The sequence below is a fragment of the Saccopteryx bilineata genome, chromosome 5, assembly GCF_036850765.1.
Source record: "Saccopteryx bilineata isolate mSacBil1 chromosome 5, mSacBil1_pri_phased_curated, whole genome shotgun sequence".
In the NCBI taxonomy this organism is placed as follows: Eukaryota; Metazoa; Chordata; class Mammalia; order Chiroptera; family Emballonuridae; genus Saccopteryx; species Saccopteryx bilineata.
The window spans coordinates 85,059,210-85,081,676 of NC_089494.1; the positions used below are offsets into that span (position 1 = coordinate 85,059,210).

A 22,467-nucleotide genomic window follows, 5' to 3' on the forward strand; every position below is an offset into this window, starting at 1 on the left:
CCAGGAATCGAACCCGGGACCCCCGCACGCCAGGCTGACGCTCTACCGCTGAGCCAACCGGCCAGGCCGACAGTAATTTCTTAAATGACTAATTTCTCCCCCAAAGTGTTTTAAAGTGTTCAAAATACTAAATTTCCTTGCTTCCCTAAAAAGAATATACTAAATACATTAAAAAATTTTAGACAAATTGGGAGTTGTCTTTACAGTGATAACTGGAAGGACTAAATATGATTGGTCTACTTCGTTCCACACAGCAAGTGCTCAAGAGTTTGTATAGGAAGGGATTTTACTTAAAATTTACCAAATACATTTAGACTGAGTTTAAGCACCAAGAAATACCTGTTTCTCAAAGATATACTGGTAAGTATACATAAAACTGGCAAAACCCCTAAAGTATACCGTTGAAAGATTACAACGAATTACAGAATAGTAGTGTAAATAGTTTATTTGCTCATATGCCTTGAAAAGACCAGAAAAGTAACATGAACTGTTTTTATAAAACATTTCTAATATTGCTAAGAAGCAGGCCCATTAATAGACAAACAAAAGAACATGCCAACATTATTGTCTACTTGTAGATTAATATATAGCAATTATTTTAACATGCTCATCAGCACTGAGCTTTGGGAAACAGCTACTTGTGCTAAAGGACCAATAATTTGTATTGTGTGTCCCATGGTTGAATTGCTTTATCATCAAAATGAATCTGCAAAGTCAATGAAAAGACAAAATTTTGGCATGTTCTTTTTAAAGTACACATTTATGAAAATTTGCTGGCAGGTGGCAGTTTAAAAGCAATCTTTCTGTAAATAGGTATGCTCAAGTGAAATGTAACTGATCCCTAAATTGTCCTTGTAGTTAAATATATATATTAAAAAAAAACTATAAGTTAAAATAACATTCAGATTGTATAGCATAGGCTGATGCATTTTTAAACAATATTTACAATATTACCCAGAGGCTTAGGTGGGAATTAAAGAGAGGTGTAAAAACCATAAAAAACTGCACCAATTTTATAGCAAAATATCTGTACATTTAAAAAGAGATCTTGTACAACTACACATCATCCAAGGAAAATTGGACCTTCACCAAGGAGTTCACATAAGCACAACATAAAATAAGAAATTCAGTGGTTAAATACTATACAATAAACTTTACAATTAATATATTGATGTAATGTATCAAGAAGGTAAGCCAGAAGCAGAATGTATGTTATGAAAAGTACAAATTAGCTTCAGTCCAGTTTTTGACTTTGGAGTGGATCGAGTGCCCTGCCAGAGAGGAAAAAGAATTAGTGGCTGAGTTGGCCATTCAGTCCCATTACTTATGTAAGCTTAATCCCAAAGTGAGTATTTCAGCAATTCCTCAAAGTAGTTTCGGAAATACAACTTCTTAGCTTTGAAGTATGATGCCGAATATATCTTCTCCAATTTACAAAAGGAAGGGGCTGGGGGACAACCGATTGTCAGAGAAGTAAGGCCAGGTTACTAACACGACTTTGCTAGCAGAAGTCATTGTGAATACTTGATACGACAGAACTAGTGAACTCCCTGGCTAGCAAGGCACCGAGTTATATTCTCAGGTCTGACCCATAGTGGTCCTCAGAAATCCAAATACTGAATCCTGAGATGGTAATTTTAGTGCTAATTAATAAATACATTTGCATTACCTTTAAAGCTGCCCCTAGCTGAAGAACACAGTACTGCAAATAAGAGTTGACATTTGCATGCCATCATATCCTTATTCACCGCTGAATCTCCCAGGAGGGAGGCGGGGTGCTCTACTACAGAAGCAGAATGGGAAAGGAGACAGCTGAATAACTCATGTGCTACTGTAATTGCATCCTGTTTGTACTTGGCTGGGCCTGGTAATGGAGTTTATCATGTCACCTTTTCCTTCTTCCACATTGCAAGCCCTTAAAAATACGAAGTTGATGGGTATGGCTGAAACAAAATTAATTCCTTAAAAGACATCTCAGCAAAGGAAGCCTGCAACAGATGCACCCATGTTATTCACAACTTATTAGGAAACCAGGGTGGGCCATTATGGGACTATCACAATGGCAGGTAATGCATGTAATATGAAATTTACAACTTGATTAAAAAATTGAATAACATACTGGTGTAAAAAGATACCTAATCAAATCAAATCCTATTGCTTTGATTAATCTGAGAAGGTACTTCCACTTTTAGGCACTTGTTAACAAAGGTTGAAAGGACAGCTCATCATTTAAAAATTCCTATGTGTTCGCTGAATCTGAGCCCTTAGGATATTTTCCGTTAAAGGCTGCAGTTGAATGGTACCACACAAAGTTCACTTAGACGGTTTCTTTTAGGCACACCCTCTATTCATACAGTCAGGTCTCAGGTTCACATGGTTATTTCAGCACCAGTAACAGAACGCAAGTTCTGATCATCAAAGCGCCGCCTGACACTTCGCCTCACCGCATCGGCTCGTCTGTATGGTTGGTTTCTAAGATCTGTAAAGAGGAGAGCACCAATAAGAGAAATTGCAAACTTGAATATCCTGTGTCTAAGCAAGACAAAGGCCAGCTGGCAGCCAATCAAAGCAGCTTGTGTAGAAGAGTCAGCTAATAGGCCCTTCAAACCCACTGAATATCAGAGCCAAACATATATTTTGCCCTCCATATTTACAGTCAAAACATGATGTAATGCTGGTGGGACTCTGGGACTGTTAGGGAAATACATGGGAGAGGAGACTGCTTCTGTCACTGGCCAGAGAGTCTAGCTGAAGTCTTATTTTCAAATGGTTCCACAATTGGAAATCACTATGGCTGAGGTGTCTGGGTTTTATTTTTCTAGAAACCTAAATATAAACAATAATACACAATGAATTTCACAGTGCAAACCTAATAAAACTAGCTGCTGTGTTCTATCTTATTTGAAGTTTTACTCAGGGAAGGAACCTATGCTTAGTTTGCAGACACAGATTCCATTATTTTTATTAATATTAGCTGAGGTCACTTTTTTATTTTGTGAATTAAAAATAATGCTTAATTAAATAAAAGTAGTCACTAAATCAAAATACCCCTTTTCCCAACATTCTTTCATGATACCCAATATTTTTTGTTTTCCATTAAATGGGAGAAGCTATACAGGCCCTCCTGCATTCTCCAGTCTATACTGCAAATGCACAGGAGAATCTTTAAAAAACGCTTTGTTGAATGAATGAATCAACCGCTGCATGCCAGTCCAAGTAGGCATTGTTCCGGAGGGCTAACGTGGGATGAACAAGAGGAATCTTAAGTAAGAAGTGCTCTTAACACTTAATGCTTTCTTGATAAAAAAAAAAAAAAAAAAAAAAAAAAAAAAAAAGGCAGGTAGCCTCCTTTTGAGAGTCAGGGCCTAGTGAAAACAAAAGGCTTCATACTTCCCCTAGTATATATTTCCCTTAAATTACATTAGTTTTTTTTTTTTTTTTTTAATTTCTGTTAGGAAACATTCTGCCTTTAGAAAGGGGAACACAACAGAATTAAGCCAGACTCAATCTTTTTTGTCCCATCACCTATTCAGTAGATTGAAAATAGAGCTGATGGGCCCTACCTATCAGGCCCAGAAAATGTTTGGCCTTGACTTACATTTTTAAATACAATTTCTGAGTATTTAAATTGGTAATTAACACAAAAGCCAGGGTTTCTGATTTCTGTGGAAAAACTGGAAGATCTGGCAATAATGGGCCCAAATTCTTACGTGCAAAAACAAGCTGGAGCTGAGTGTAAGAATGGTGCTCTTAGGCTCAGCAGTCCCCACCAGCAGTTGTGACCCTGCCCTAATCCTAAATTTAAGCAAATAGTTCTGCATGTCCTAATCCTCTGGAGGCTCTGCTTGCTGCCCAGAGTGGTAATGGAAAGTAAGAATTCCACTTCTGGCTAAGGATATGCAGTGACCTGCATCTCCGTGATTCCTGGGTCCTCTAAGCCAGTGGTTTTCAATCTTTTTTATGCTTGGGGACCAGTGAAAATAAGAATTATTTTGGGGACTGCTAAGGCAGAAATCACTCTGAGCATAAGAAACTTCAACTAAGATCATGGGTCTATAATCTTCAGGGTGGTTAATTCTTCCATGGATGGGCATGAAATTTCTGGTGGAGCGGTCCGTGGACCAATAGTTGAAAAATACTGCTCTAAGCAATTAATTTTAAAGATCCTAATCCTTTTTCAAGGCCTATAAAATCATGTTCCCTGGCCAGGACTTGCTCTCAATTTCTTCAGATACAAATGGGGTTAACTGAATAACTCGAAGACTAAGAAGGGGGTAACAGAAGGACAGTCTAGCACCCAAAGCAATTACAAAAATCAGTGAAAACCCTTGCCCAAGCCATCACACTCGAGAACGTGGAAGCAGGCCAGAAAGAGTCCAGCAGAGAGAGAGGCTCAGCCTCACATCATTGAAAGTGAGGAACAAAGACGTCTCCCTGGTCCGACTCTCACCAGTATTACCCTCAGCCATAGATTGAAACCACTGATCTGCATACAGAGAGAGGAGGAAGCTAAGTAAAAAGTGATGCTTGCCAGCTCTGTGTATCCTCCACCACCGGTGTGCTAGAAGAAATCCTTACCCTCGAGTGAACATTTGGAAATTTAGTGATATTATTCTTCTTTAAAGCTAAACAGAAAAAAAACAAAAACACAAAATGATGGTTAAGTAAAAATGGGATGAAAATGAGAAGCAATTTAACTTAGTGCTTAACATTCCCGGGCATGTTAGCCAACAGGGGAAGAGAGGGAGGCCATTGCTACGAGTGCTGTTAGAACAGGGGAAAGGCGGAGTGTCTTCCCATCCAGTTCGCTGACCACCCAGATCCAAGCTGCTTTGAAGTCTGGCTCCAGAATGATAGACAGCCCAGCAGCAAAACTGACAGTAAACATTAGCCAGGTAGGTCATAGTTTCCAGCCTTGTTAATAAGCACTGGTGGGTAAGTACACTGCAGAGCAGGCAACAACACGCCACGTCCTTTGATATCTTCAGAGACAGGAACATAGATAACAAGTACAATTAAAGACGAGTTAATGCCACAAAATAAACACATATCCAGTTCCATGTCAATCTCAGCACGGGAGTCAAACAATAGCAATTTCTGATTAGAATATGTGCTGCCCTTGTATCTTTTCTAATCAATTGGGCACTGCAGAGAACTTTGTTTCTTATCCCGGCATCAGAATCTAAGCCTGGGCAGTCACTTCTCGGGAAAATTTGCTTTTTTTTTAAACTCTAAGACTACTGCCATTTTCCAATGATAGGTATTTGCTATTAATATTCCTGGTGCCACCATCCTGACCAAAGAAGCAGGTGCAGGTACAGATACGACCTCCTCATGGAAGAAACAGCCCTGGGTTTGACATGGAACGCAGTGAAGCAGCACGAATGAGGATGAGGGCGAGGGGCTCCTACGCCTTTGTTTCCACTTCCCGCCTCACAGCCTTACTCCAACAGGGACGGGCTGATTGCTGAACTGGGCCTGACGCACAGAGGGAAGAGAGTGCGCATAAAGCTATGGGTTGCTTTGTATCAGCTCCTACAGGTTTCTGGGTCAAAAGGACTCCCTGTGCTAAGCTCGCAGCCCCAGCTCCATGGTGCTATGGATGCCAGCTACAGACTGCATGAGACCAGTCATTCAGGCCCAGTTTACAGCTGTGCAAAGTTCTGTTTCTTCTGAACATGACTTTGCAGCTTTAGAGCACCTGAGCACTTGTATAGGAGCTCGTTTTACTATCAAAGCATGTTAAATGAGTACAGAACAAAAAATGGTTGGTTTAATAGCTGTAAACCTATGAGGACACAGTGAGTGCTCATTAAGTGTTAGGTACGGTAGCTATTGTTATTAATGACTATTATTTTTTGTTCAAAGATATTAGGCCCAAAATCTTATAAGCAATCTAGTTGGTCCAATCCTGATTCTCAAAGAAATGCTCTAGTTCCTATTTTTCTGAAAATGGCTGCAAGCTATTCTACGAATTTGGCTCCCACACACCCAGACGGCCACAGCTGTGTGGGTTCGGAGATGTCCCGAAAGGGGCGATGACTGAATGCGAACCATGCAGCATGAAGACGACAGAAAACACAACAGGGCAATTCCATGCTAGCGTGTCGGGGCCCCGACAGTCATGCAGAGGGTCAGAGGAGGTCAAAAAATCGGTAGCAACCTTTTAAGAGCATCGGGTGAGAAAGAGTAATAGTTTAGTAATGGTATTCCTCAGTGAGAACAGGTTCGCAGAAAAATCGAGAGCCACGCTTGGCGGTGCGAGCAGTAAAGGGCACGGTCTTCAGCACTGCATGAGAAGTGACAGCCAAACAACAAACAGAGAGTGAGAAGCCAACATCTAGTGCATTAGTACACAGTTAGTGCTTTGTTAATCACACCTGGGGGGGAGGTGGGGCAGGTGGGGGAGGTGAGCAGGAGAGGGGAAAGGCAACATATACCCAGGAAAGCTCGTAAAAGCTGAGAGTTACTCTGTCTGGGGCTTGGTCACGGGTTACAAAATGGGAAATATTCCAAGGAAAATAAATAATGCTCCATTAACAGATATGCACTGTTACCTCCCATAGTAGATTAATGATTAGGTCAGGCAAATAAAAGCTGTACATTCTGCTTATTTTACATGCCAGGTGTCAATGAGATGGAGAACAGACTGATGAAAAGGAACTCTAAGTTCTATGTGCAAAGCTGGATGCTTCTTGACCTGTAAATCCATCTTATCGTAGCACTGAGGGGAAGAGGCTCTTGCTCAAGATCATTCCTGGCCCTGCTCAGGGTACAGCTTCTCCCTCAGTGCAGGGGGCAAGGACAGACACTAAGCAATGGGGGCTTTATCTGGGGCCACCGACAAACCACCACAGGACGAACGTCTGTGCCACATATAGAGACCCACAATTTCAACAGCAACTAAGAGTTTACTCTGCTTTACTCTGGGCCAGGAACTCTTTACTGACTTCCTTCTTAGTATTGCATTTCCTTGGGTCTGAGCTGGTGAAAAAAATGAGGTTTCAGCAGTTTGCGATCCTTATTTATAATGCTGGCTAAGCTATTAACAAGAAATGAGAAGTCAAACGTGAAAGAATCTACAAAAGTAAGTTTTTAAAAATTAGGACAATGGGGGGAATGTAAATAATGAGCATATATTTTATATCAAGGAATAGTTGGGGAGATATAATAGAACTATGGGTATGTCTGCCTTACTAAAGAATCCTTGTCTTTTGAAGACACATACTGAAATATTTCCAACATAAAACTGTACGTCTTGGCATTGCTTCAAAATAACCCCAGACATGGGGGAACGGGGGTAGGTAGAAGTGGGCATGTAACAAGACTGGCACTGAGTAGAACATTGTTAATGGGTGACGGGTACTGGAAAATTCACCATATATTCTCCACATGCTTTCATATTTAAAACATTTCTCACAATAAGAAGTTTTGAGCATCTTGAAAGCTGATAAATAGTATTCATATGCAAACAGACATGCAAGTCACTTGTAACCAGTACCACAAGGCAGTGGCCCAAATTACTGTCCCAGTCTGTAAACTACAGGACTGGCTCCAGCTGAGAGCATTAGGCTACAGCTTAAATCAGACAAGAGCCATGCTGAGTTGGGCACCATTTTTAGCCCCACACTAGACACCCATCGGCCCTTCTGAATGAAAGCCCCAGCTCCTGCTTTCCTAGTCCTCCAGTTACTCTGAACGAGTACAGAGGCTTTTAAAGAGCACACTGGAGAAATCCGTATGGCCCGTGGTTAGCACAGACCCCAGAATGGGTCTTGCTGTGCCATTTCTTAATCAAGCAGGTGGGTGGGAGTGGCCACAAGGAAGAAGACGGAGCATAGTGACCAACTGAAGACAAAGGAAAACATTTGGAAAAGGAGCCCTGGTGACAGCTAAAGGGTTCCAATGACATTTAGAAATAGAGATTTTTCAGAGTGTTGGAGTTCTTTGACAGGCAGTCTACAAGTTACTCTAAATATACTTCAAACACTAGCATAGAGTCTCGGCATAATTCTGGATCTGATTAAAGTCAACTGAGGAACTGCAAACCCTAGACAAGAAACAGCAAAATCTGTAAGTGGCCGGTGCAGGCGAGGCCAGGGGATCTCCATGGGCCGCGATGAAGAGGTATCTTACCTGTGATAATATCTTCAATGGCACCATCTTTTCCTTCATATACGTGTCTGTTATCTTTTACTTGACGCCTTCTTAATTCTGCAATTAATTCTTGCTGCTGCCTCTTTGATTTGTGAGAAGGAGACTGAGAAGAAAAGCATGGCAGGCATTAGTGGGACCAGCCACCGTCAGTGGTGCGAGAAAATCCAAGACGTGTCTGAGTATTACGTTACTAACAGGCAGCCTCTGCCAAAAATGCAAACAGCCCCAGCCCACATTGTGCTCAAACAGGGAAAAACTCAGAAGGCTTCTGGGAAGAAAAACAAACGTTCAATGAAAACACGCTGAAGTCCAGAGGGTAGCAATGGGATACTGGATCCGACGGTGATAACCTCTGATGTCTTAGCCTTCGCTGCAGAGGATCAGGATGAACACTTTGACCTACCAGCCTATGGTCTTAACCTACGATGCTGCCCTCCATGCATGCTCCCCCGCTCTCCCTAGCAAAGCTCTCCAGCCAGCAAGGCCAGCACCCATGCTGTCCCTAGGAAGCCCTCCCTGGGCACTAGAAGTCCGATCATCAGATAGGGCCTCTCTGTACAGTACATCCACCTGAGATTTACATTCCAGATCTCTGTAAACTTAGAAATGCTACACAACAGGCTCTCAGCCTCATTTCAGATCTTGCCAAACTATGTAATGAATGAACACATATTCGTTTGCCAGGCTGCTGAGTGCTAGAAGGAAGCAGTAAGGACCCTGTACAAGTCTGGCTTCTTGCCCATCTCTCCTGCTAGCCACTGAGAGAACACCGGGGCCCCTGCCCGTGAGCACCAGCGCAGGAGCCTGGCCCTCCTCACCTTCGGATCCTGCTGCTCCATCCGCGCCTCCTGCTCCAGGAGTTTCTCCATGAGTGCTTGCTCCTGCTTCTTCCTCAGCTCGTTCTCCTCTTCCGCTTGCTGGGTCAAGTCAAAGGAATCAAACACGTGTCAGTGGAAATGACGGCAGTCAGAATTCTTAGAAGTCATTCTGAGAGAATCCTTGGTGAGCCGGAATTAGAGTGAACGGAAAGTTCAGGCGATCGACACTTTATGCCTGGATAGAATGCTGATATGGGGTTCCCCTGCCTATATGACAACTAGTAGCTGAACTGTACCTCATCCAGAGCTCTTTCCTGACCCCTGCTCATGCCGCTGCTCAGTCTCAGTGCCAAAGATGTGCAGGGGACCTACCTACCCTACTGGCAGCTCTGCTCAGTGATTTTCAAGTGAGTTTGTTTGGCTTCCAGAATCTGTCCAACAACCTCTAGCTTCTCTGACTCCTTCTCAAGCTCTTCCTCTCTTTTTGTCCATTGTTATGGGAAGACGTCCATTCCCTGGCTTCTTGTCTCCTTCAGGGGCCTCACCAAGTGACACTCTCGGGCTCCCTATCTGCTGCTCACTCCTTCCCAAGGGAGGCAGAGCGACTAGTCTGATAAATTTGGGACAAGAAATTAAATAGGCTCATCTCAACTCAGCCCTCTTGGCATTCTCTTCTGAAGTCGGTCTCCCTAAAGAGATGTCTAGCAGTCTAGCTGTGAGCTGGTTAAACCATCTAAATTCTGGCTGAAGTGGAAGTTCACAGCTACACACCATATACTCCAATCCAGTTTTTATCAGTAATAAAGTTTACACTTTGATCACTCTTGCTTTTGTCATAAGTTTCATTTTGGATCGAACTTAAGAAGGAAAAGGAGGCATGACATCCTAAAATCCCAACAGCGGTGCACAAAGTCCCTGCGTCTGGGTCAGGGTTAGGCTGACAGGGCTTTTGTTATGTAACATGTAGGGCAATGAAGACACCCTCTAACATCGCTGCCTGACAAGCACTCACGGGGCCCGCTGACGGGGCCATGGGGAGAAATGGGGGGGCGGGGCCCGCTGATGGGGCCACGGGGAGAAGAGGGGGGAGGGAAGGGGGGGGGCCGCTGACGGGGCCACAGGGAGAAATGGGGGGCGGGGCCTGCTGACGGGGCCACGGGGAGAAATGGGGGGGCGGGGCCCGCTGACGGGGCCACGGGGAGAAGGGGGGGCCACTGACGGGGCCATGGGGAGAAATGGGGGGGCCGCTGACGGGGCCATGGGGAGAAGCGGGGGGGGGAGTGCTGACAGGGCCACGGGGAGAAGGGGGGGCCGCTGACGGGGCCATGGGGGGGCAGGGCCCGCTGACGGGGCCATGGGGAGAAATGGGGGGGCAGGGCCCGCTGACGGGGCCATGGGGAGAAGAGGGGGGGGGAGTGCTGACAGGGCCACGGTGGGGGGGCGGGGTGCCTGACAAGCTCTGACCCAGCATACCCCACAGTGCCCAGAGGCCACGGGGAGAAATGGGCGGGATGACTGACAGACTCTGACTCGGCAAGCCCCGCAGTGCCCCGAGGGCAGCACCTCCCTTTCCTCTGCTCTACACATGTCCCCGCTGAAGCACCAGGCTTGGAGGCCACCCAGAGCCACTTTCTGGTTTGTATTTTATTATTTAAAACTAGCACACATTTTCTCTTTAGACATCATTTTTTATGTGAAAAAATGTGGCCCCAGCATGTAACAGGCACCACCTGTAGCCCCTCTGCAGCTCGCAAGCCCAGGCAGCCCGTGGACCCCGAGCACCACAGGCAGCAGCAGCTTGTGATCCACGAGTGACCTCACTGCTCCTGGCTCTGTGTCTTGCACAGCACTTGTGCTGTGTCTGTGCTTGTCCTCATTTCCAAGGACTTTTTTCCTTTTGCAAACAGCTTGTGATAGCATTGCTCCATGAAGCTACACCGAGAGAGGATGGCTAAAGCCTGTCTTTTGAGGATCGGTAACAGGCCCAAGGATGGTTCATCAAAGCCTTCTGCTTCTAGTGGTGCTGCAAAGTGAGCCACCATTTCCAAAAGGACAGTTCTCAAAACTGTCGGTAACTGTGACACATCCTTCCTCCCCTTTACCATCACACCTCCTCGTTCCTCCACCAGTGTGACCAAGGTTATATGCAGACAAGCCTGGAGAATATGCACTTTCATGTCCCCTAAGTGAACTGAAATCCCCTAACGCCTCTTTGTTGTTCTGTCTCAAGAGACAAATTCTTCCGACACATGCCTCTTTAGGTCATACGCTTTCTCAAGATCATGAGCCTGGGCTATGTCTAAAAGGGCCTCCCATTTAAAGGGTGGGCCATTGGGGGTCCACATGAAGAAAGAGAGAGCATCCACGCTTCCTAGTGCCATCGTGCAGTCCACACTAGAGAAATGTTGGTCTAGGCCAGTGCTCGGCAATCTCATTAGTCAGCAGAGCCAAATATCAACAGTACAACGATTGAAATGTCTTTTGAGAGCCAATTTTTTTAAACTTAAACTACATAGGTAGGTACACTCCTTATTGAGGTAGTGCCCACACGTGGTATTTTGTGGAAGAGGCCAAAGAGCCGCATGTGCTCACCTCGGCAGGGCTACACAGGCAGGCTGTTACTGACCTCAGTGACAGCACCAGGCCACAGGCCAGGGCTCATCCCTTTTATCCAGCCATGGAACACCACAGGAAGCCTGGATATCCTAAGTTCTTCAACTTGCCTGTGAGGGGGAATAGTCCATGGGGCAGCAATGGTCACCCGCCCCAAGGAGCAGCCGAGAGCTTCTGCTGGCTTCTGGCTGGCAGGGACCAGGTCAGATGGGCTGAGGGCCCAGAGCACTCAGCCTCCACGGGACCAGAGGCCGCTGCCCAAGGCCAGGGGGAGGCCTCTGCAGAGCTGCGGAAACTCAGCCCCAGCTCCGGGAGGGCACCCGCTTAGAGGATAATGCCAGAGAAGGCTTCCAGGGCACCACGCTCTCCTTACCTTATAGGCTTTCACAAACCGGACAAAGACCGGAAAGAAGACAGAGGGTGGTGTCGTCTTGGGGTTTTCTCCAAAATACTTCACCACATCATCAAAGGCATCCTGGGAAAAGAAGCAAATTTCTCTTGAGTTGCCTTAATTCCAGCATACTTGAACTAGGCACTCGGATAAAGAGCAGCAGCAAAGCAGCAGTGCAGACACAACCGTGCGCGGAGCTCCTGCTCTGTCCTCCCTCACCCGCACAATTCCCTGGAGCCCTTGCCCCTTCCCTCCCGACACCTAGTCCAGGCAGACAGAGTGTGACAGGCTGCACAGCAATCCATTTCTGGGACTCACTGCCACTGCCACACACCTACACACTTACACACATCGCACACACAGATGCGCTCCTATGCCTTTCAAGAGCTTTCTAAGGCCACAGAACTCCTTAAAATGAGCAAGGTTAGAAGCAATCTTAGAAGTCACATCAGGGACACTCAGGTGTCTGCTTGCACTGTTCCGTGACACAAGACAGCCAGCCTCAAACGGAAGCCATGCTACCATGTCTGCTTTCTGAGTTCCTATGACAATCTGCCTGCCCTTCTATGATGGCACACGGTCCGTGCTGGCTGCTTTTCAAGTGTGTAGACTTGACACACACTCCCCCCCCCAGTGTAGTGTAAGGTTTCAAGGTCAAAGGCCTACAGAAACCCAACACACTGGGAACACTGCTTTGCTGAGCACAGGCCTGGCTCACGGTGGCTGAACTGAGTACGGACTCACACAGGAAGCCCAGCAGTGGAAGGGGGTGGGGCCTCTACAGAAGAGGGTGGAATCCCCAAGTTAGAGAGGACAGTGAGCAGGTACAATATTCAAAAGAATTCCCCCCTCCTCGAGTAACCATTAGCTACACAAGAATTCTACCCTCAGTAGACAGAGGGCACTTTTCTCCCAAATCCAGGGCCAGCACCCTAGGTGGCTTTAAGGGATCCAGTCACTTCTCCACGGGCGTCGAGGGGCACAGGCGCTAACCTGGGCAATCTTGGCATCATCCTGCAGCTTCTTCAGCTTGCCCTCATTGTTGAGAATGAACTCCTTCAGCAGCGTGTTGTGGTCATGCATGGTGTACTCCCTCTTGGTCAAGTCCATGCCCCTCTGCAGCTCCTTGACATCCAGTAACACGTTCTCCAGGGAAACTGAAGGGCAGAAAGCAAAGTGCCTGTGAGGCCCTGGCCAGTTGGCTCAGTGGTAGAGCGTCGGCCTGGCGTGCAGGAGTCCCGGGGTTCGATTCCCGGCCAGGGCACACAGGAGAAGCGCCCATCTGCTTCTCCACCCCTCCCCCTCTCCTTCCTCTCTGTCTCTCTCTTCCCCTACTGCAGCCAAGGCTCCATTGGAGCAAAGTTGGCCCAGGCGCTCAGGATGGCTCCATGGCCTCTGCCTCAGGCACTAGAATGGCTCTGGTCGCAACAGAGCAACGCCCTAGATGGGCAGAGCATTGCCCCCTGGGCATGCCAGGTGGATCCCAGTCGGGCACATGCGGGAGTCTGTCTGACTGCCTCCCCATTTCCAACTTCAGAAAAATACAAAAAACAAACAAACAAAAAAAACAAAAACAAAGTGCCTGTGAGCCTCAACCTGGAAAGTCAAAACACAGTGGATTCCTAGAGTGGCTCAGGGGCCGCAATCTTGCTCCCAGCTTTCAGTGGAGATCCTTTAATGGAACTCATCTACCAAGGGCTCGCTATCAAGCACTGCATTAAATTCTCTATATGCAATAATTCACTGGCACCATTAGCCCATGTTACCAACAAGGAAAAGCAGCATACAGAGGGAACGCAGCCTGCCCTAGGCCACACAGCTAGGAGGTGGCAGAGATGGAGTTCAGATAACAACAGGACTCCAAACCCTGTGCTTTTACACAACTACTCCATTTCTCTTGCAGGACATGATGGCCTATCAACTAACCTGTAGAGCAGGGGTCCCCAAACTTTTTACACAGGGGGCCAGTTCACTGTCCCTCAGACCGTTGGAGGGCCGGACTATAAAAAAAACTATGAACAAATCCCTATACACACTGCACATATCTTATTTTAAAGTAAAAAAAACAAAACGGGAACAAATACAATATTTAAAATAAAGAACAAGTAAATTTAAATCAACAAACTGACCAGTATTCCAATGGGAACTATGCTCCTCTCACTGACCACCAATGAAAGAGATGCCCCTTCGAGAAGTGCAGCGGGGGTTGGATAAATGGCCTCAGGGGGCCGCATGTGGCCTTCGGGGCCCGTAGTTTGGGGACCCCTGCTGTAGAGCTTGCAAGATCTCAACACTTGGACCTCTTTGCACTTCTGTGGCTCTCCAGCAGGGGGTAGCATTTTACCTGTTGAACTTTTATTGTTTTAAGGACTGGGACTTAACATAGCCTCAGACAGCTTCTTTTTGTTCAACCCTGACCTGCTTCAGAGGCTTACCAGCCTGAAGCGCTCTGTGCACAGCGGGGCCCAGGCCACCTCCTGGAGGAGGCACGCTCTGCAGCCTCCTGCAGGGTCCTGGCCACACCGCCGGCTCCTGCACCTGACAGGCTCCGCACAGGGTCGGATCACTACAGCGCAGCAAGCTTTCCCCTCACCAGACTCACACTGTCTTACTCATCCGTGACTCTGTCGTGCTCAGGGCAGCGCCAAGTACACGGCAGGGAAATCAGAAAGGTTCACCGGACACACGAGGGAAGGAAGGAGGGAGTGAGTAAGCAATCGAAGGTGTGAGGAATCCGAGTCCGCCCACTGAACACAGGGAACACGGAACGAGGTGGGCAGGAGGCCCTCCATCTCCCCATCTTCCCCCACTGACTTTTTTCAAATGACACTTTGGGAGTATCTCACTTGGGCCAAAATATGCTCATTAGAAAGATAGAAAAATTTTAAAGTTTTTTTAAAATGTTTATTTTATTGATTTTAAAGAAAGGAATGGGGAGAGAGAGAGACAGGAAACCTCAATCTGTCCCTGTAGGTGCCCTGACCAGTGATCGAACCAGTAACCTCTGTGCTTTGGGATGATGCTCTCACTGAGCTATCCTGGCCAGGGCGAAAATTTTTAAAGATTTAAAATTAAAATTGTGATGCTAAAGAATTCTAGTTTAGGCAGAGGAAAACTTGAAAGAAGGAAAATCACTCCAGCAGAATAGAAATCCTGGTAGCAGCCGAAGTGACGCTGGCCCCTCGGCAGACCCTCCGCAGCCCGGACCGCGTCTCCCGGCCACCGTGTCACTCCGCCCGCCTCAGTCTCCCCAGGCGTCAGCAGCATCCACCCGGCACTGCCTCACTCACGTGTTCATTCACTCCTGCATTTGTTCCCATGATCAATTTGTTGGGGAAGGGGGATTATGAAGATAACACTTCAACTTATACATATAAAGAACACGCTGGTGGCTGCCAGATTTGGGGGGGGGGGGGGGTTTGGAAAAGGTGAAAGGGTCTAAAAAGTAAAAATTGCCAGTTACCAAAACAGTTATGGGGACGGAAAGTGTAGGTTGGGGAATAGTCAATAATACTGTATAACTAGGTAGGTATGGTGTCAGGTGGGTACTAGACTTAGGGTGATCTCTGTAAGGAATATACATGTCTAATCACTATGTTGTACACAGGAGACTACTATGATATTGTATGTCAACTATAATTGAAAAATAAAAATTAAAAAGATAAATAAAACTCGACTGTGCCTGTAATGACGCAGGTTGTAATGGACATGCAAACTGTTATAATAACCTCAAAGATTTGATTCAGTGAGTGGAGTAGGCCTCCGGAATATGAATTTGTAATGCACACTTTGTTCCACGATCATAATTTGGGAATTGCAGCCTGTGTAACTAAGTGTGAGGTCAAGCCACATGTTGCTCCTCTTTCTAACCTAGTATTTTTTGACACTGTATGAGATACACAGTATGAGAAGACAACCCAGGTATCTAGTCCTGTTTCTATTACTTGTGACCAGTATGATATTGAGCAAGACGTTTAACCTCTAGAAAAGTCAGTTTCTAGTAATAAATAGCTTCATGTCCAAGCTCATTATTCCTCCCAGGAGTGGGCTGTACCCTGGCCCATGTGTCCCAGCTCAAAACTAGACGTGTTAGCCACGCCTCTTTCAAAGAGGTTCTGAGGAGTGTTTGCTCCAGCAGACATGCTCCCCCCGCGACACAAGGCCTGCAATGCCCCAGAGTAATGTCAACGGCTCACGTCAAGTACCTGCAGCAGCCTTCTCCACATAATGAAGCTCATTATAAAACAGGGACACTTGGTGATATTTTTCTTTTACAACATTGGATATATAGTGCAACAGCGTTTGCTTTCGGTCTGTTGACTTGGTATCTAAAAGCTGAAAACAAAAGGGAATGAGGGTTAGAGTGAAGGGCGGTGGAGAATCACCCAACAGAAGTTCTCCCGGAGTCAAGTGACGGAGTATCGGTGCCCCAGAGTGGACAGAAAACCTCCCCACAGGAGAGTCCGGGGTGGATTTGTTTTCTGATGAAGCAGCCCACTGATTTCTAAATGACCAGACGACTTCCTGATGAGGGGATATGCTCAACTTTAGGGATGACTCTTAAGTACCTGGCCCTGTTCCCACACCTTCACTCACAGGAACTGCCCCCAGCCCACACCTGCTCTACCACCTCTCCTGACTTAAAAGCAGGAAGGCTCCTGTTTCAGTGCTCTGCCAGAGGAGGCCCAGAGGAGTGAGTGAGGAGCCGGCAGTGTGCACAGGCACTGCCTACACAGCAGGCCTCCTGCGCTGCCGTCTTCACATGTGGCTCAGGCCCTCAGGCTCCCAGCCTGTCAGGATCCGAATCAGATGTGCCTAATGGACCATGACCTTCTGGGGGACAGGACTGTGACTAACTGAACACTCCCTATCAGATAACCATGTCTCCCCCAGGCTGGGGACTCAACCTGCTGTCCCACCTTCTCACACGGAAGCCACATTAGCCCTGCACAGCCTGGGGGAATTGGGGGGAGAGGGTGTCACGCAGGATTCTCTCTGGTCCTACTTACATTAGTCAGGCAACTCTGAAAAGCAGAGCACCCTTTACATCCAGGAAAGAAACAAAAATTTTGAGAAGAGACAGAAAAGTATCACGAAGCAGTTCAAAAAACTTCCCTAATTCCACCCACCCTCTCTGTAAAATCTCAATGTACTGCAATTAAGATTTTTCCTACCTACTTTACTTAGCCAAAATTGAACTGTACCTTCAATTGATACCCTGCTTTCTTTTCTAAACAAAAAATTATCTAGTTCTTTGAAAATTCTTCACAAGTATTCTAATAGCTGAAGAATAGTTTACCGTATCAATTATTGCGTGCACAGGTACTGCCTATTTGCTATAGCATATTTAATCATTTCCCCAAATCTTGGCTCTTTGCATCTTTGCTAATTATTTGCAATTATAAATAAAATACAGCACCCATCATTCAGACTCCTGAGGATAGATTCCTAGAAATGAAAATACTAGGTCAAAGGGTTATGAGTATTTTTCAGGTTCTAAGTGCTTGCTGCCAAATGGTGCTCCACAAGATGTACACCGATTGGTCCTCCCACTGGCAGAGAGGCTTCGTCCAAGCACCCCGCCCGCCTCCGAGAGCAGGCTCTCCGCACTCCAGGGCTTAATCTCCGCCAGCTGCTTTATCCTCACATAGGTCTTGTGTTTCTTTTAGTCTACTCACCAGATCCAAACTCTGAAGTTTAAATCCATAAACTGCTCCTCGTTTACTGCTATTCATATAGTTCCCAAGGGCCAAGATGATCTGCAGAAGAGAGAGAGAGAGAGAGAGAGAGAGAGAGGTCCATCAGCACGGCATTCCAGCCCGAGGAGTGCAGCTGACCAGGCAGCTCTCCCAAACATGTGCACAAGGAAAACTCCACTTGCCTCCAGAATTTTCTTGAGTTTTTGGGATGACTTTATAGACACAGATGCGGCTATAATTGAGTGAAGTTGCTAGATTCCAGTCGAAGGAAAGAAGGGGAGAGAAAATTAAGATGTTAAAAATGGGAAACTCTAAATGGAAACTAAAAATCAACACAGAAGAAAACAGGCCTGCATTTAGACCTTAAAAGTCGTAGAGCTGAGTGTCTAGTTTTTCCTAAACATAAATTTGTCTGCTAGGTCTTAGTATTTGAAATAAGAAGCAATGTCAGAACTTGCTTATCACATAACCTATGAACAGCGAGACACAGTCAACAGCATCTTCTAGCAGAGCTCAATTCCCCAACCCCCACTTTGACTCATGTAATACAATTTGTATTTTTAAATCGATGGGGCTGTCCAAGAGGAACTTTTTATGATATCTATATTTATGACATACATGAGCCTCTACCAAATTAACAGAAAGGAACAGGAGATGGCTGGCTATTCTTTCTGCATCACCAGTGTTCTGTCACAAACTTCCAAGGAAGATGATGCCTGGGATAAATTTAATGAAAGCCAATAAAGATATGGCTTTCACTAAAAGATACGGGATCATTCCTAGAGAGGAAAGTCACATTTTTGGTCTTACCAGCCCAGCCAGAGAACTGGCATCTTCAGGAGGGGATTAAGTTAGGGAAAATGGGTTTTCCATGTCCTCTGTATGGATGTACACTTTCAAATCCCAAGGACATATGGAGACACAGAAAATGGCATTTTCTAGGGAGAAGGGCAATATTGAAAATGGAATGTCACCATTTTCAAATCTACTTGACATATACAATATGAAAAAGATGGCTGAAGTGAAAATGGGATCTAGAAAGTTCTGGGAAGGAGGCTTTAGAGCCCATGACACTAAGTACAATTCTGAGAGAGAAACAGACATAAAAGATTCTATATAGCCTCGGACCCCTCCCCTGCCAGAGCTGGTCCACTCACAGGAGTTAGCATCTGAATGCTTTCAGCAAAGTTCCCAATGAAGGCCATGATGGTCATCTTCTGCATGAGCCTCTCAATTTTACTGAACTGCATCATGAATCGGTCTTCATCTGACAAGTTTTCCAGGGGCTTCCTCTCCCGCTCATAGAGCCGAAGCACCTTCACCTCATTCTCAGTTGGCAAGAACCTCATCAAACATTCTACAAAGTCCACAGGCAATGTCTTCAAGTCAAACCTGAAGACAGATGTGGACATGTCAGTGTTAGAGAGAAGACCTCCGACCTTTCAACCACACCTCCACCTAGTCCAGCTCATGAGCAGCCTCGTCAATTCCTCATCGTCGGACTGTGAGGAGGGCCCCTGACAGCTGGCTCCTGGCTCTGCATCAAGCACCTGTTGGTCCTTCCTGAAAACCTGGGCATTATTACAGTCACCCCACTCAGTTTTCAGCTTTTAGTAGCGCTTCAAGCCTCTAGAAATCAGCAGTCAGAGGAAAAGGCAGAGGAAGGCTGGAGCATCTGATGGTTAAGTCATCCAAAGACATGGGTTTTTAAGGCATGTGAAGTACTGCTAATTAGAAGATTAACATCATACACACAATTACAGAGTATCTGGTGGGCTCTGTAAAATAGTTCCATTATAAACGGTCTGGTATATATTTTCTTCTTTAGAAAAAAACGTAATCAAATGCCTGTGCCATATGGATATTTTGGCTTCAGTGTATCTATCCCCTGCAGGAATACCAGGTCTCTGTGGCTGTATGCTCAATTTTGAACAAAGGATCTGCTACAACCTCTATTTTATTCTCCAGACAACCTTTGTTCAGCAAAATAATATAATTATATTTAATCATCATGACAAACAAGGCATATAAAAATTAAAAACCGAAGTGCATATCACGTTTCCACATCAGAAATCACAACAGACTATAGGATGCACTGGACTATTAAATTATGAACCTGGCTGAGGATGTATAATTGGAACAAATGATTTCTTAGGGCCATTTACTACTGTAGGAAACCCTGATCAAAATTTATGAAAGGTCAACTTATAATGACTTAGTTCCTAAAATATCTACTAACTTCCTTACCATATTTGAAGGTCACCATGACCATAAGAAGAGTAGAAAGATGCTTCTAATAGAAAGGTAAATAAACCAATGCCTTCTCTGCTGTTCAGAGACAAAGAACTGAACTTTGTTTAAAATGTCCTCAAAGCACGAAAAGCAACAGCAATCAAATTCCCATTGTTATCAATTAAAATATGCGTCTTTATCATCTGTGCATCTGGCACTGAAATGTGTCGTTCCAGAGATGCCATCAAGTTTGTGTTCAACAAATCTGAATGAAATGCAGATACTCCAGAGAAAACTGACATTTTCTCCCTTTTCTTTGCATCTGCCAGACTCCACTCAACTGTCCTTTTACGTAAGCTTTGCTGTAGACCTATATATGAGAATCGCCCGATGATAAATTTCACGATCCTGATGTTATTCTTCTAAAGCGATTATAATGACTTATTCTAACATAGCGCTCCCAAGGGTAATTTCTGGTCCACCTCTTTTGTATTAACATTTTATTAAACTCTACAGTTGCATATGTGTAACAAGGAGACTCTCTGGTGTCTGGATATCAAGGATTGTTCCATCTTTTATCTTAAATCTTGCCTCACTATTGAAATATTTCTGTCATCTACCAATTCAGAACTTTGTTTTTACCCTAAACTTACTGAAAGAGTTTCCCAGAATGCCAGTGCCCTGAACTTACACATGAATAGCTTTACAGATCTCATCAGCTGTCTTTCCAGCTTTCCTTAAAGTTATGGCAAGGTTTTTGGCCCTATTTGCTTCTAGTAACGTCACTTTGTGGGAACCCTTCTGTGTGATCTTCTGTTTGCTTGAAGAAAGATCAATGGCAGGACCTTGGGCTTTTGTCTTAAATATTTCCTCAAATTCATCCACATTTAAATCCTGGGGAAGAGAAGACAAGTGAATTATACTTAAAAATTAAGTCAGGAAGCCACCATTTAGACAGTTTCTTAAAAATCAAAGAACTTACTTTTTCTACCCAATACTCGTCTTTGACTACAGCTAGCTCTATTTTCCTATGTGTTAGAGCAGGGGTCCCCAAACTACGGCCCCCTGAGGCCATTTATCCGGCCCCCACCGCACTTCCAGAAGAGGCACCTCTTTCATTGGTGGTCAGTGAGAGGAGCATAGTTCCCATGAAATACTGGTCAGGTTGTTGATTTAAATTTACTTGTTCTTTATTTTAAATATTGTATTTGTTCCCATTTTGTTTTTTTACTTTAAAATAAGATATGTGCAGTGTGCATAGGGATTTGTTCATAGTTTTTTTTATAGTCTGGCCCTCCAACGGTCTGAGGGATAGTGAACTGGCCCCCTGTGTAAAAAGTTTGGGGAACCCTGTGTTAGAGTGTGCCTCATGCCACTTACACAGATGTGAACGGCTAAAGCAGACAACTGGTCTGAACAAGCAAATTCAAATGCCTTTCAATAATTAGCTTGCAGGGATGGCAACCACAGGTTAAAACCATCCATCAAACTAGCTAGAGAGTGTGCTTATTAAGTCCTCATTCTCTTACAATTTAACAGTTTTATGCCCTTGTATAAATTAAGGGCAGATACTATGTCAGAGTACATAGTGGAGTACACTGAAGATGCTCAAAACTATTTCATTTTAACATAAATTTATAAACATAGTTTTAGAACCACCTTACAAAACAGTGTCCAGTTTTATTCTGATATTCTATATCATTTTTTCTCTATGCATCAAAGCACTTAAAACACTAGTACTTTAATCACTGAATTTTCCAGGTTAACAGCACACCCATTTTGGCTTAGCTGCATGGAGTGGCCCCATGTGTCTAACCAATCAGAAAGATACCTCCAGAATTCGCTCGTCATCAATTTCATTGAAGACTGTGCCATTGATCTGATTTGGCTTCAGGGCAACCCAGTTAAAAACTGGCATTCTGAACTTCGTCTTGATTGGCTTCTTAATTTTCACAGCTACAGAGGTTAGAGAGAATGAAATTAAGATTCCACCAAGACCCCGTGACCCTCAGGAATGACCAGACAACAGTCCTTGCAGATGACACTTTAACGCTGGAGGAAGACTAGCAAAGAGCACCCAAGTGCTTTAAAACATCGCACATAGCTTTGGGCACAGCAGTCTGTGGTCACCATTTGATTGATTGATACAAGAGTCTGTTAAAATTATCGAAGAGCTAGGGGCTGATTTTTTTTTTTTTTTTAATGGAGGCAACTGTTTTTTGTTGCATAACGTGAGGACAATGCTCAGGACAAATAAAGTACTGGGGAGCAAAAATTATTGTTACTGGACAGCAGAGAGGACAAATACTCTGTGTGACTCAGTTTGATAATGGTGAGCAGGAGGTCCAATTTTGACATCCTAAATTCTTGGTTCTAGAACACATCTCCAAACACATTTTAAAAGATGATCAGTGGCTCTAAATCACCAGAAACTTCACAACGAGAATGATGACTTTTGGCCAGAGCAACACATTCCTGTGTGTGGCTTCAATAATGGGGATTATGGCCCCAAATACGAAATGTCTAAGCCAAAAGGGGTACTTAGAAATCAGGATTT

At 45.0% G+C, this 22,467-nt stretch overlaps 1 protein-coding gene across 4 annotated transcripts in view; it reads right to left on the reverse strand.

Moving 5' to 3' along the window:
• Window positions 1–419: 419 nt before the first annotated feature.
• Window positions 420–22,467, reverse strand: part of FMNL2 (formin like 2) — a 347,713-nt gene continuing 325,665 nt past the window's right edge. The window contains exons 16-27 of one of the 4 annotated variants that reach the window (XM_066279851.1): window positions 21,742–21,866; window positions 20,602–20,804; window positions 18,836–19,070; window positions 17,861–17,929; window positions 17,658–17,738; window positions 16,185–16,314; window positions 12,973–13,136; window positions 11,962–12,063; window positions 8,976–9,074; window positions 8,137–8,260; window positions 4,579–4,625; window positions 420–2,479 (exon numbers count right to left, since the gene is read on the reverse strand). In XM_066279851.1, the coding sequence (XP_066135948.1) occupies window positions 2,441–2,479; window positions 4,579–4,625; window positions 8,137–8,260; window positions 8,976–9,074; window positions 11,962–12,063; window positions 12,973–13,136; window positions 16,185–16,314; window positions 17,658–17,738; window positions 17,861–17,929; window positions 18,836–19,070; window positions 20,602–20,804; window positions 21,742–21,866 (1,418 nt within the window). In that variant the 3' untranslated portion in view covers window positions 420–2,440. Of the gene's footprint in view, window positions 2,480–4,531; window positions 4,626–6,163; window positions 6,290–8,136; window positions 8,261–8,975; window positions 9,075–11,961; window positions 12,064–12,972; window positions 13,137–16,184; window positions 16,315–17,657; window positions 17,739–17,860; window positions 17,930–18,835; window positions 19,071–20,601; window positions 20,805–21,741; window positions 21,867–22,467 lie in introns of all 4 variants that reach the window. The other 3 variants (XM_066279849.1, XM_066279850.1, XM_066279848.1) reach the window with 3 other exon arrangements.